Below are 14,109 nucleotides of genomic sequence, written 5' to 3'. Positions count from 1 at the left end.
TAGGCCTACATACTAAAGAATAATAAATGTCCTCAAACTAACCAATGGCCATGCAGATAATCAATATTTCTTTGTTTTTAAAGACCAATATACGTTGCTATTGACAGTTATTACCGGATGAAGCCTATCGACCATAATGCATGAAAGATAATTGTGTAATGCACAGCTAACTGTTGTGGTTTTTTTTTAATAACGCGTTTACATTTTTTCTTTATCAAGATGTCATCAATACATAGGCATAATTCATAATTAATTATTTCCATCAATAATTAGCAGTAAAATATGATACTGTATAGCTATTGATCATAATAATAATAATAATAATAATAATAAGACGGTCAATTTATTACCCTTTACGTCACATTATCACCAGTTAGTGAGGACATTTTTGTGATGGAGTTAGAGCAGTTTTCTGTTTGAGCTCATGCCTATTACTTGCTCCTAGCAAGATGAAATGTAAAACGTACTTTTAAGAAGTTTTTCCAAATAAATATTATTATTATTATCTGATCTCAGTATCAACTGATCACATCAGTTTTTCACATCAACTGAACACATCAGTTTTTTACACACTTATGGCGTTCCATATATCCCAAAAACTTTCGGAATGATGTATGAGGGCGTGGTAGTGGTGGAGAGAAAAGTAAAAAGAAAATGGCCGATGGTCTTGTAAGGCAATAAAAATTGGTTGCGAGAGTCAAAAAGCTGTTATTGGACATCCGATATAAGAGAATTATGGATAGGAAAGGCAGTCGTGAACATCTTGATGATAATGGTGCAAGTTCTCGGCATAGGAGACAGAAAAGTGGGGATAGTTTAGAAATGGAAAGGCTAGGCAGTAGTTCGCCTGCTTCAAACCGACCCAAGGCCGCCGTCGGTGGAGCTACTGGAGGCCCCAATCCTGCCGCTTCACTGAATAGTTCCGGGTCCGCTGAAGATATACCGGCCCAGCAGGTAATTTTTACTATAAATCTTTACCAATATGTAAAGATTCGGCTTATGCACAGTGATAGGCCTATGAATATGGTTGCGGTACCGATTTAAACTTGTTTTAATAGATATAAAATACAAAAAAAAAGCTAGGCTAGGCCTGCCCTACAGTACTATTAGGCCTATCCTAGAGTCTACTAGGCCTAGAGGCCTAAATTTTGTTTAACTTTAGGCTAGGCTTGGCTACCTACAGTCAGGGACAGTAGGCTAGTGTAATAGCAATAATTGTATTCCAATATCAATAATTTGATTTTTTTATACTAATAATTTGCAGTTTCAGTGAATACGATTAATTTTTTTACAACTGCCTTTTTCAATTGATTAAAATATATATATGTTGTGGTCATGTGGTCAAAGCATATTTAATAATTATCTTTATTCTATTCAAAGTTACACAGTAATTAAAAAATAAAAGTGTTAGAAGTTGGAAATATTAAAAAACATAAACAAAACAACCCATCATTAATAAATTGGAACAGGCCACATTGACTGTCAATAAAAACTAGTGATTTCCTTATCATCCCACACTTGTCATACTATGGCACTATATAAAAAACACAGTCTATTTCGTGCCTAGCTTACCTGGATAAACCGACAATAGCCCTTTCTCCTCGAAGAGCGAGATATAACTCGAAAAGTAGAAATTTTCATTGAACACCCCTCTCCACAAGTGGTATAGTCCATGAACTATGCCCTCAGGTGGGAGCCTCCCCACAAACCACCATCATCATTTCTTTTCGAGACATGAGAGAGTAAACATGTCTTCAAGAGAGCTTGTACAGTGGTATGCTGTTGCAATAGATATAATACCTGGAATTGCTGCTATATGAAGCTAAGTAGTTTTTCTTGGTTACTAGAAATTCATTGAACTTTGGGATGTCAATAAAATGACTTTAGCAAGCATTTTTAGTGAAAATGTTTTCACTAGGCCAACTGGCTGGTTGTTTGCTGTAGGCTATATAGGAGCCAGGCCTAAGTCTAGCAGGATAGCTTGCCTATACTGCCTTACATAGTGGTTGGGCCTGGGGTCTAGCTTCTTGAGATTCTTACATTTGATATGTGCTCTCATAGGGGGCCTAGGCCTAGATTTTGCAGGGCCAAAAGGTTTGCCAATGCATTTGCCTAACAATAACATTGTGGTTAGACATATTTCTAGGGCCTGGCTTGAACTCTCTTAGGGTCCTAGGCCTACATGTTTGAAGGGGCCTAGGCCTACATATGGTTGAGCTATAAATGGTCTGGTTTCCAGCTGAGTCATAATTGACACTTCATTTTGACGCGGTCATCTATTCAGTCAGATCAGCCGCGGTGACAGCTATTATGCACCTCCAATCATGCCTGCTCCCGCTGCGGCCTCTGTGGGCCCAGAGGTGAAAAAGTTCTTTGGTGACCGCAAGCCTTTACAGCAGGGATGTGAGCTTGCCGAGGGATGAGCCCAACGCACCCTCTCGCAGGAGGCCTCCTCCCCGTTTTCATATATCTATACGATATATATATGTAGGCCCACAACAAACCTCGTTTACGATGGTCTGTCTATCCGGCAGCAGTGATAAGACAATGGTCTTGCTCTCCGGAGATGAGTATGAGAGAGCGAGACGGGCCTGGGGAGAAAGGCCTGCAGGCACTTGTCCTCCCCAAAGTTTCTATTAAATGCCCCCGCCTCAGACATCGGGTTCTGAGGGTCCGCCCATCGTCAAGAGTTAGCGTCTAGACGGATGGTCACGCTGTGAGGAATTTGTTGCTCAAGCGTGAGGGGCCTGGGGTAGAGGACCTAACAGGCACTTATTAATCGCAGCCTATGGAGGTGCCGCTCATTTCGCACGTGCCTACATCAAACACTGCTCCTCTATTGACAACGCAGGACAACGGTGTCCCCTGCAGAGCTGGAGACATCTTGCAGTGCTGAGAGCTCTTCCGAGGAAGAAGGTTCCTCAGTCTTCCTCCCCTCATATCGTACCAGTTGGTACTGCCTTCCCATATTATATCAATAATATAAATGTTGTCGCTGGTATACGACAATGACATGATCTTTCCGTACAAAGATCAGAAGTGCATGGGGAGATGACTTGCAGGTTACTTGCGGTGTTCGTGTGGTGCTGGACCAAATTGTCTTCCACCACAGGGACAGGTTGAGCGTCTTATTGGTACTACCGGCCCTGATGCTTAATGTTGCGTAGGCCAATTAATAAGACCTGAGGGCGGTACCTCAGGCCAATTATGTGCTGCGGTGTACATGTGTGAGCTGATGTGCTCATAGTTCAAACAAAAGCAGCAGGCCTGCCACCCAGGTCCCTGTTAGGTGTACCTACTAGTTCAACGTATTCAGTAGTACCATCGCGTTCCGTGCCCACACCCGCCGCCATCTTGAGTTCAAGACCTCAACACTTTACCCATAGATCCAGTCTGCATGAGGCAGATCGGTAGGGTTGCATGTCTTACAGCCATGGTCAGCAATATTGTGATCACAGGTACATGTGACGTGCTGGCGGGGGCCGGTGCCTTTTTCTAAGGCTAGGCATGTGGGAGGTCGCCCAAATGCCCGAGTGTGGAAGGCCCTGTCGGTGGACAGGTAGGTTCTGGCCTCAATGACACACCTACTGCATCATACTCACAAACCTCCTGGTAAGAAGGAGTTTTCCGACAAGGTTACCGTTAGAGCCACTAAAGTTTTGTGCTCCTGAACGGCCTCAATGTCCTGCTTCAAGAGGAAGCAGTTGTACAAGTCGATGAATGATGTACAGTCTCGGGTTTTCGCCTTACCACTCGTACGCTCTGAAGCTCCTCTCGCTATGCCTGCTCTCAAAAGAGAGAGAAAGAGGCTGCGGCTTCTCAGACCCGGATGCACTTTTCCCGGCAGTTCTGTAAGCCATCATGGCAGCAGTGAGAGCATTGCCGAGGGAGATGCCCTCCACAACCTCTCCCCTCACCGGCCCTCCCCCAGTTCCATATATAGAACTTCGGCCCCCGCCTCAGGCATCTGTGTCTGAGGGTCCGTCCATTGTCTGAGCTTACAAAAGTGACATGACGATGGTCACGCTCTCTGACGAGGAGCGCCGCGCGAGAGAGCGTGAGGGACCGGAGGTAGAGGGCCTACAGGCATTGGTTAACCGCAGAGGCGATTGGCGACCTATAATGAACCTATAGTCTGAACAAATGGTTACATCCCCATGGGTTAGGATGGAGACAGTCTCATCTTACCTGTTGGGGCTAAGTCGAGGTGACTGGGCAGCCACAATAGACCTGAAAGATGTGTACTTTCACATGACTATTGCAGAGCAGGATTAGCGCGATTGCGCTTCTTTATTTATGGTCTTCTATACCAATTTGTCGCAGCTGTTCGGCCTATCAATGGCCTTTTTCGTGTTAACAGTACACGGCACTCTACACACACAGCATACATATCTGTAGACAATTGGTGGACCATGGCCCTTGACACCTCCTTTATGAACAGGCGGGAAACCAACAATGTCTTGGTTTACCTCGGAGCACTTACCCTCGTGATGAGCCTAAGGTGCCCCTCTCACGAGAGGGTACAGTAACAAATGCTTCATCAAAACCTTGCTCCGACGGCTTACGACTGGCTACGCACATGAGTCACTGGCCAGCTCGTCGCCCTTGTTCCTGGAGCACTTCTCCTCGTGATGAGCCTAAGGTGCCCCCCTCACGAGAGGGTACAGTAACTAATGCACAAAGGTAGTGCAATACTTAATCAAACAGACCTTGCTCCATCGGCTTCGACTGGCTACGCACATGAGTGTCACTGGCCAGCTTCGTCGCCCTTGTTCCTTGCCGGCTCAGGATGTGTCTCTGATGCTACATCTGCTGGCTTGTTCAGACTCGCGCCGGGAAGTGGTTATGAAAGTGCATCAAGCGCATACGGTCACCTAAGCACTCAACCACTTTGGGCGGCCCTCTTTTCCCGCCGGGAATTCTCCCTCACCGTCTATAATAGCCGTTGGAAGCATTATATTAATTGGTGCCAGCGCCAACTGATAAACCCCAAGACTGTGACATTGGGTCAGGTATGCGCTTTCCTACATTACCTGTTTGAGTCAGGTTTGCAGGTCTGCACCGTATCCGGCTATCGGTCTGCCATAGGTGCAATTACACCGACATTTTCAGACGGTTCGAGTGTCTCAACATCCACCACAATATCAAGTTTGCTGCGTGGCATGTTTAGAGAACGGCCTCCATTGGAGGCCCTGGTTCCCAGCTGGAACATCAACTTCGTCTCTTAGGTGGGTCATGACATGATGCACATCTATTGCCTTCTAGGAGTATCTAGATGGCGGGCCGCCCTCGCGATAGAATCCCAACAGGAATCTTCCTCACCGTCTATAATATATTAGCCGACCAAAACATTACTCACTGGTGCTAGCGCCAACCGATAGACCCTGTTAAGTTTGGGTCAGGTAAGCGCCTTCCTGCTCTACCTGGTTAAGTCAGGTCTGCAGGCCTGCACCGTGTCGGTATTCCGGTATGCCTTAGGGGCAATCATACTAATCATATCTGCATCTCAACAGTCTATTGAGTGCATGAGATGAGACTGGCCTCCAGTAAAGGCCCTTGTTCCTGTTGGGACTTCAGTATCGATCTAGTCACTCTAATACTCCAGGTGGGCCTTCAGGCTAGGCCCATACTTTTCTCGCCTTTGAGCATTCATCACAATGAAACTGCATGAATGCTGGCGCGAGTTGCACTCTCCTTCCTAACATCTGGTTTAGGTTTGAGTGTCATTTTATGTGGCTAGTAATAGGAACCATTTCCTAGCAAGATGCTTGACTGCTCGCGATTTGCTGACTGTGTTCATCATCCTACACTCGTACATGATGATGCTCCTCTCGCTATGCCTGCACCCGCTGCGGCTTCTACAGACCCGGATGCTCTGTCCCCGGCAGTTCTGTAGGCCATCGCAGCAGCAGTGAGAGCATTGCATGCAGAGGGAGATGCCCTCTGTAGCCTCTCCTCTCATCGACCCTTCCCCAGTTCCATATACAGAACTACGGCCCCCGCCTCAGGCATCAGTGTCTGAGGGTCCGTCCATTGTCAGAGGTTACGAAAGTGACACGACAATGGTCACGCTCTCCGACAAGGAGCAAGAGCGTGAGGGACCGGAGGAAGAGGGCCTGCAGGCATTGGTTAATCGGACGGTTCCAACGGTACTCGAATTCCTATGAGTCGACCATGTGCAAAGTCAACAACTGAAATTGAGTTATGCACTTTATCAGTCACTCCTCCGCCATCAATTCACATGCATCAGTTGCATGTGGTTGCATAGGTGTTGTATACAGGTAGTGCAAGCTAGGTGGCGAACACAGTCAACATTCACGTCACCCCATCGTTATCTCCACAAACATCACACCAGTAGCCACAGCAGAGCTGAAGGTAAGGGATACACAAAACTCTTTGTAACTTGTCTCCCACCGCCGACTAGTATCTAGTCCGGTGCTATACTGGCTATTGTCGGTTTATCCAGGTAAGCTAGGCACGAAATAGACTACACAAACCAACAGTGGTGTTGGTAGTCTATGAGTGCTAGCTTACCTGGATAAACGCCCTCCCACCGTCCCCTCAGACAAGAAGTCTTGCGAAATGATGATGGTGGTTTGTGGGGAGGCTCCCACCTGAGGGCATAGTTCATGGACTATACCACTTGTGGAGAGGGGTGTTCAATGAAAATTTCTACTTTTCGAGTTATATCTCGCTCTTCGAGGAGAAAGGGCTATTGTCGGTTTATCCAGGTAAGCTAGCACTCATAGACTACCAACACCACTGTTGGTTTGTGTATTTTCACTTACAGTACCTACCCATAAATGGAAGATAAAAATTAATTCAACAAAAACATTACATTTTCCAAACCATATCAAGAAGTAAATATATTTCAGTGGTTAGTGACAAAGGATCTGTCAGATAAATGCCCATTTTGAAAGAATATAATCTGCTGACGTAAAAAATTATTATTAAATAGTATGCTTAATGAACTTGTCAATTGTATGACCCAATATACGACCCCCAGGTGAGATGCGTCATGGGTGCATCATTTACAAATAATTACTGACTCAGGGGTGCGTCAAAAAACCTAGAACGATGGTGTGTCAATGTCCGTCACTTTACCACTCAAAATATCAAACAACATGGTAACAGTGCGTCAAAATGAGTGCGTCATGGTCACCTAAAGGTAAGTCACATTTTTAATGGACAGGCGCGTCATAGTATTCATAAGGTATGACGCACATCAGACAAATGACGCAAGTGCATTAATTAATCTACTTGGCTAGACTAAGGATATGTTCAGATCCATGGAGTTATGCTTTTGTATCTCGAGCAATGTCATATTAGCGTCGTAACAGCAAAGTGTTCAGACTCGCTTAACCAACGCTCATTTCGTTAGAAACTGAAGTGTCACCAATTTGGGCAAACATCTGGTATGCCGGGCCAAATGTGATTGGTTGGAGGTCAAAATCGTGGATGAATGACTTTTGTATCGTAAGCGTCGTTCACTAATCTTGTACCTTGAGCTGTTGTAACGAATAAAAGATCAGTGCTTCCTCTAATCTTTTCCTTGTTCAGACCTACAGTATGCAGTTGTACGCCGTGTACGATACATAACATAACTTCGTATGTTTGAACAGGCCCTGATATTAGTGCTCCCAGAAGCATAAAGTAAAGATAGATTAGCACTATCCAGAGCTCCCCTCATTGAGAGAGTAAATATGGTCAGTTTAGGTAGTGACATAATTAGACAATTTCAGCACATTCTGTAATATAGTTTTATATTTCGTTTATTAAATCTTCCCTTGGCCTAATTGTTTTGCTGGTAATAGCATAGGCCAAGGTTGAACTCAGCTAAATGAATCGATATCAGGTATAATAATTGTTTAAAAGTACAAAATTAAAAATGTGTAACCAAATCATGGCAAAAAAAATATGGTCAAATACAGGATTTGAAAAACTACAAAAACCAGTCAGACTTTCTTTTCAGTAGTTACAGTAAAGTACATGATGAAGATCATTTTTAGTAAGGTGACTTCCCAGAAAAAAACAGTTTGCTAAATTATTAATATTAGTACGAGAATAAAAACACCAACAATCTTTTTTACGAATTTGAAAGGCGGATTAGATCACAATTTCAATGATATATTCTTGACGAATTTTTTGTAAGGTTGCAAAATCTCCTTGAAGGAATGTGCAAATAATGTTAAGAGTATGCTACTTTAAATTTATTTATTTGTCATTTTTTAATCTATTTGGTTTCCTTGTTTTATTACAGTACGGGTATATCTTTATCTTATTAAATATTGGCTGTGTTTAGACTCAATTACATGTGTAACCTAAATTACTCTTGGGGTTAAGATTGTGTTCAGACGTAAAATCAGTTTACATGTCCGAACGATCACTGGTTTAGCTCGCAAGGGTATTCCACAGTTACACATGTAAACTGATTTTACGTCCGAACGCAGCCTAGCCAGACGATATGTAAGTAATGATAAGTTGGCTGACTAGCCTAGCTCATGACAATTGGGTTTTTCCCTTTTGTGTGGGAAAAAAAATCATTGTGGGTACAAGCTTTTTGGTTTTCCGCAACGAAGTTGCAGGAAAACCTCTTGTGATTGTACGAAATCATCATCATCATCATCATCTTTTTTTTCATCTTCTTTCTTTCTGTATGATTTTTGTGTAACGCTTTTCTCTAAAACTTGCAAACATAACATTTTTTTAACTATGTTGACATTTTGACATTTATGTAACGTCGTCAAGCGAAGCTTTTCATGATGCTTACAATTGCGCAACGTGACGTACGCGCGATTTAACGATTTTCTCGTATTTAACATAGCTCGACAACCAAATAACATTTCAACTTGAAACTTTGCAAAAGTTTAATTTATATTATGCGCTAACTTTCTGTGGAAAAAAAATTGCGTGTTTTACACAAAGTTACGCGCGCACGCGCATTTAAAATTTCAAAATGCGCAAAATTAATTTATAATCAATTTTCTACGCGTTTCATGTCGTTTTAAGCATGTCAAAAATTCCCACGCGTGCGCACATTTTTACGTGTGCGGTGCGCACGTAGCATTGAAAACGTATTTTTTTCGCGTAATTTATGTTTTTCCAGCCTTTTCTAGTAATTTTACCAAATTTTAAACAATTTCGACTTAAAGATACGTCATACGAGCACGTCGAATTGGACAATTTGCGCGCGTTTTTTATGAAAAGGTTAAAAAATTTGTTTAAAATATGCCTTTTTTTAAACAGTCGTAATTTCTAAACTAGACGGTCAACTTTTTGTGGATGGCATATTCTGGAAGTAGATGAGTTGTAGATATCGTATCAGGTATTAATATGGCTAACCGGACATTGTGACGTCATCGTATGGCCACGCGAATATAAAATTTAGGATTTTTGTATCTTTCGTCATAGCTTACCACATTGAATAGAGCGCATCTCCACTTATCCGTTTTCCATTTTCACCCCGATTTTGATATTGTCTAGGTCAATCAACTATCTTTCGCAGGAGTTAAAAATATTTTAATTTTTTTGACGTCATCATGCCTAAAAATTTAAATCACGTGTGGCATTAATTTCATCTTTACAGTAAATTTTAATCTGTTATAGCTCGTAAGAATAAAATGTGATAATCACGATTAAAACTTTTTCTGGAAGCTATTGGATTGTAGATACGAAACTATGTAAAAATGTTGCCAATCGGATGTTGTGACGTCATCATATGGCCAGTTAAATAAAAAAGGTCGTATTTTCATCTTTTGCGTCATATTTCATTACATTTAAAAGAGCGCGCATCAATATTTCACGTATTCAAATTTCTTCTACACGCTAATACGTTGTTGCTGAGATAATTTCCTTTCGGAAATGCTACCTTCGCGTTTCATTTTAAAACCGTCAACATGTTAAAAATTGCAATAAATATCGGGTCCCGTAATTTCACCTATTCTACACTGTATGTGATATGGATACAGATTATACTGTGTATACTATATATGAATTTAAATAATAAAATTCAGCAATAACAACACATCATTTTCTTCAGTTCAGGTCATAATGCCAACGTGAACACTTCCTTTTGTCCTCAACCTATCCCCTTAATGTTAATGTTGCACCACTTGCGCGGCGGAAAACCAAACTCGTCAAAGTGACGAGTTACATGTCTAGTTTTTAGTAATTTTTATAGCAAATCTACACATCTTTGCTAAAAAGATTCATCATACTGTAGATCAAAAGCCCACTACAGTACCCTGTAGTATTTTCATTGGGGAGGCCTACTATTATCATCACAGGTAGTTGTGGTTCAACACTGTTTATAAACACCTAAATACATTTCTGTCATTTGATTGGACGATTGTGGGTCACATGGTGTGCAATAGTACACACTAAAAAATCTTCGCGTTTATTTTTTTTTTTTACTTTTGAAATACAACAGTGCTGCCTATTTTGTACTTCCACCGCAAAGATTGAGTGTGATGACTGGTATCGCGACATTTTGGAGATATATTAATTTAGACCAAAAGAATCATTTAAATTAATTATATAGCTTTAGATCGTTTGTATGATTTTTATTAATTAATGAGAAATTAATCTCTACAAGATGTGGAATTGCAGTTGCCTGTCAAAGTTCCTAATGGTATTGCTACCTTTCTAGCCTAACTAGCTACAGTATGCCATTATTTGTACCATTACACTCACAAACATTCATTATTTCAAGTATAATAGCACACCTACATAATTTCCTGTGTTGTGTTTTAAGTGTAGGTGTGTGTTAAATACATTTAAATAATTCAAATACTGTACAATAGACAACAGGAAACTGTTAGGCCTAGTGTATTGTGTTTCAGAGGGATGTTTTTTTATAGACTAACTATACAATAGCAAGTCTATTCATTTATATATAACTGTACAGTACTTTTTTTTTTTCAAATCTAAAATATGAAAAATATGTAATTATTTTGCCTCACTGATTTTTAGTCAGGTGATTTCATTTTTATTTTGTTTAATAGCGTTGTTTTATTTCCTTTCTTGTGACACTTGTTTACTTGTTAGCAATGAAATGTTGGAAACTTTTGAACAAATATTTTTAGAAGTTATGGTACACACTTATATTTCAAATCTAAAATATGAAAACAATTTTTAGTAATTAATAATGTATAATATATTTTTGTTGCAAAATCAAATTTCATAGCGATGCCTCTGTCCTGTATGAGGCAAAGGCCTTGCCAGGTACAGTAGTAGGTTTTACACTATCAAACGAGTAAAGTATGATGTGCCCAAATATGGTAGTGATAATAAATAATAACTAGAACTTAAACTCGTCACTTGAGGACGAGTTTGGTTATCCGCCCGCAACAAAACGTATCTTGCGCATTCAAGTACTTTTCAATCATGACTTTTCCAAAAATTAGCTCATTCAAAATTTAAACTGCTCTTTCAGTTTAATTACTAAATAAATCTTTTTATTTAAATGTTTTCCCGTGACGGGATTCGATCCCGGTACCTCTGATACCAAAGTCGGTCGCACTACACATCGAGCCATATGAGCACCTGCCGAAGAAAATCCGAAGAAAGATTACTCGTTCATTCGGTATGTCGTGAACCCCCTCGATGCAAGTTGATTATTACATATCAAACTAAATCATAATTTTAACTATGATGAAATCTTCACAAATTTTAAACAGTGACATATTACGAAAGTGCATACTTTCAAGTTTTATATATTAACATGTGAAGAAAAAAGATAAACGTTATGTTTATTGTTTTGCTCTTTGAAAATGTTAGTGTTTGTTTGATGATCAAAATTTCAAAAGTTATATTTAATATGCAAATAATGTAGCCATGAAACACGTTTTAGCATTCAACACTATAATAAATCAGACCTACGATTTATACACTGCAAGAAGATAAAATAAAAAATGGGGGTAACCGTTAATTCTGATAACTTGTTTCATTTTTAAAAGTAGACATATTTTGCAACATTTTCACAATTTTGTAACGTTTTACGTGCGCAACCAGTCATGTTTAACGTGCTCGTGGAACGCCATTTCAAGTTGAATAGTGAATAAAATAACGCAAAATTGTTAACTAAAGTTTGAAAAACACAATCTATGCAAAATAAAGGCTCATACGCGTTCCCTGCGCCGTGCACGCGTGAAAATGTGCGCATCTGGTGGGACTTTTTTAAACGCTTAAAATGACCTGAAACGTGCGCTAATTTAATCAGAAAATGATTTGAAGCATTTTAAAATTTCAAACGCCGTTTACGCGCGCACTTTCTAATGTTACAAAATTCGGTAGCGATAAAACAGTTTACAATTGATGTGAAGCAACCGTGGCTGAAAATTTCGTTAAAAAATATTTATTTGTTTCAAAGTTATGATCAATTTAAGAATTTCAGAAATTCGCGCGTAACTTACGCTACGTGGCTCTGACAGCGTCCAAAAGCTTCGCAGTACAACTTCAGTTAAATGTCTAAATGTTTACAAAGTTACAACATGTTATGTTAACACGTTGCAGAGAAACAGCGTGCACAAAATCTGAGAAAGAAAGAAGAATAATAAAAAAAAAGTAACACTACAATTCTAAGGGCTTATCCGCTTGAGGCGGATAACCAATAAACAATATTTATATAGCGCCTAATGGATCACTGACCCCTCTAGGTGCTTTACATTAGACCCTAACTAATGGTAATAAACTATACCCCGCCGGACACCATTCCGGTATTTCTTAGTCGAGGTTTCGGGGATGGAAACAATCAATAATGTGAAAGAATGTAACTATGCTTAACTATGATATGCTTAAATATGGTAGTAATATGACATCATCATGTCCATATATGGACACATCACATAAAGTTTGATAATGTAGACAGGGCTTTAGGGAAAATAGAATCACTTTGACCTTACTTTAAGATGGGAAACCCCCTTTCCATCTACCATGTTTCGTTTATTAATATTTGATCAGGAAAGTACAATAGAGATTTAGAAAGTAAAAGTTTGCAGAGGTGGTCCAAGAACAAGATTGATTTATTGACTGTGATATAAAGGTAAAGGGATTTATAGAGCTTTGATTGGCTGAAACATTCAAGGTGTTGAAATACTAAAGATGATCATCATGTGATGATGATGGGCCGTACTATTTTTCATGACTTGTAAATTTTAGTACAGTACTATGTTTTTATTTAAGAAGTTTGTTTAATTCCATGTGATTTCATATTTGGATATTCCGGACATGCTTTATTTCCAATTTCATAATAACATAAAAACAAACAAAAAATCAGTATTTAATTATAAGAAGTAATAATATTTGTTATCGTAAAAATGAATTTAAAGGGATAAAAGTTGTAACAAAATTGAAATATTTCATTCTGAATATTTTTGAAGAAATAAAAGTGGGAAAAACGCACAAAATGTACATTCAATTTATAATATTTTTCACTAAACTGAACTTTTTTTTTTTTTTACCATATTTAATGAGGGTGATCCATCCAGCAATTGCTGATCATTAGGGACCTTCAGAGATTCACAAGACAAACATATACACATATACACAAGATGCTCTACATAAACAAATTCTTATTACTTGTAATTTTGTCCTTAGAAAAAAAACCTGGGACTTGAACCCATGACCCTTGGAGTGGTAGCCAAGCATCATAACCACCAAGCTACAACTCGTCCTCCATGATTCTAGTAATTTCTACTTGAAAGATGGCTCAGGCCACTGTAAATTTCACAAATTGTAATGCAAAAGATAGGACCATCAAAGTAAGCAATCATTTCACTACTTTTAGGCCCTGCCCTCCCCCCGCCCCCCCTATTTCAAAATTCTGGAGCTTCCACTGTTTATAAATGCCACATGCTTTTAGCTTTTCCTATTTAAAAGACTACTATACAGTGTTATTATTATTTTTTATATGCACAAATATACTGTAATTGTTTTGCCTCATGATTTTTAGTCAGGTGATTTCATTTTTATTTTGTTTAATAGCGTTGTTTTATTTCCTTTCTTGTGACACTTGTTTAGCAATGAAATGTTGGAAACTTTTGAACAAATATTTTTAGAAGTTATAGTACACACTTATATGCACCTGATACATAAATAAGGACTGCTGAT

The 14,109-nt window shown here is 39.6% G+C and overlaps 2 protein-coding genes across 5 annotated transcripts in view; both read left to right on the top strand.

Moving 5' to 3' along the window:
- LOC144843195 (nicotinamidase-like) overlaps positions 1–13,796 on the top strand; it is a 38,514-nt gene extending 24,718 nt beyond the window's left edge. Inside the window, exon 9 of the transcript XR_013612241.1 lies at positions 13,787–13,796. The gene's annotated coding sequence lies outside the window, so the exon portion shown is untranslated. The remainder of the gene's footprint in view (positions 1–13,786) is intronic.
- LOC144843183 (phosphatidylinositol-3,5-bisphosphate 3-phosphatase MTMR2-like) overlaps positions 643–14,109 on the top strand; it is a 35,129-nt gene continuing 21,662 nt past the window's right edge. For all 4 annotated transcript variants that reach the window (XR_013612240.1, XR_013612239.1, XR_013612238.1 and 1 more), the window contains exon 1: positions 643–954. Coding sequence is in view for 1 of the 4 variants with exons in the window: in XM_078699951.1 (XP_078556077.1) it covers positions 736–954 (219 nt within the window). In the remaining 3 variants the exon portion in view is untranslated. The remainder of the gene's footprint in view (positions 955–14,109) is intronic.

The sequence above is a fragment of the Antedon bifida genome, chromosome 5 (genome assembly GCF_963402885.1).
Source record: "Antedon bifida chromosome 5, ecAntBifi1.1, whole genome shotgun sequence".
NCBI classification, from domain to species: Eukaryota; Metazoa; Echinodermata; class Crinoidea; order Comatulida; family Antedonidae; genus Antedon; species Antedon bifida.
Note: the sequence above shows the minus strand (reverse complement) of the source record. Positions and strands in the feature narration are given on the sequence as shown.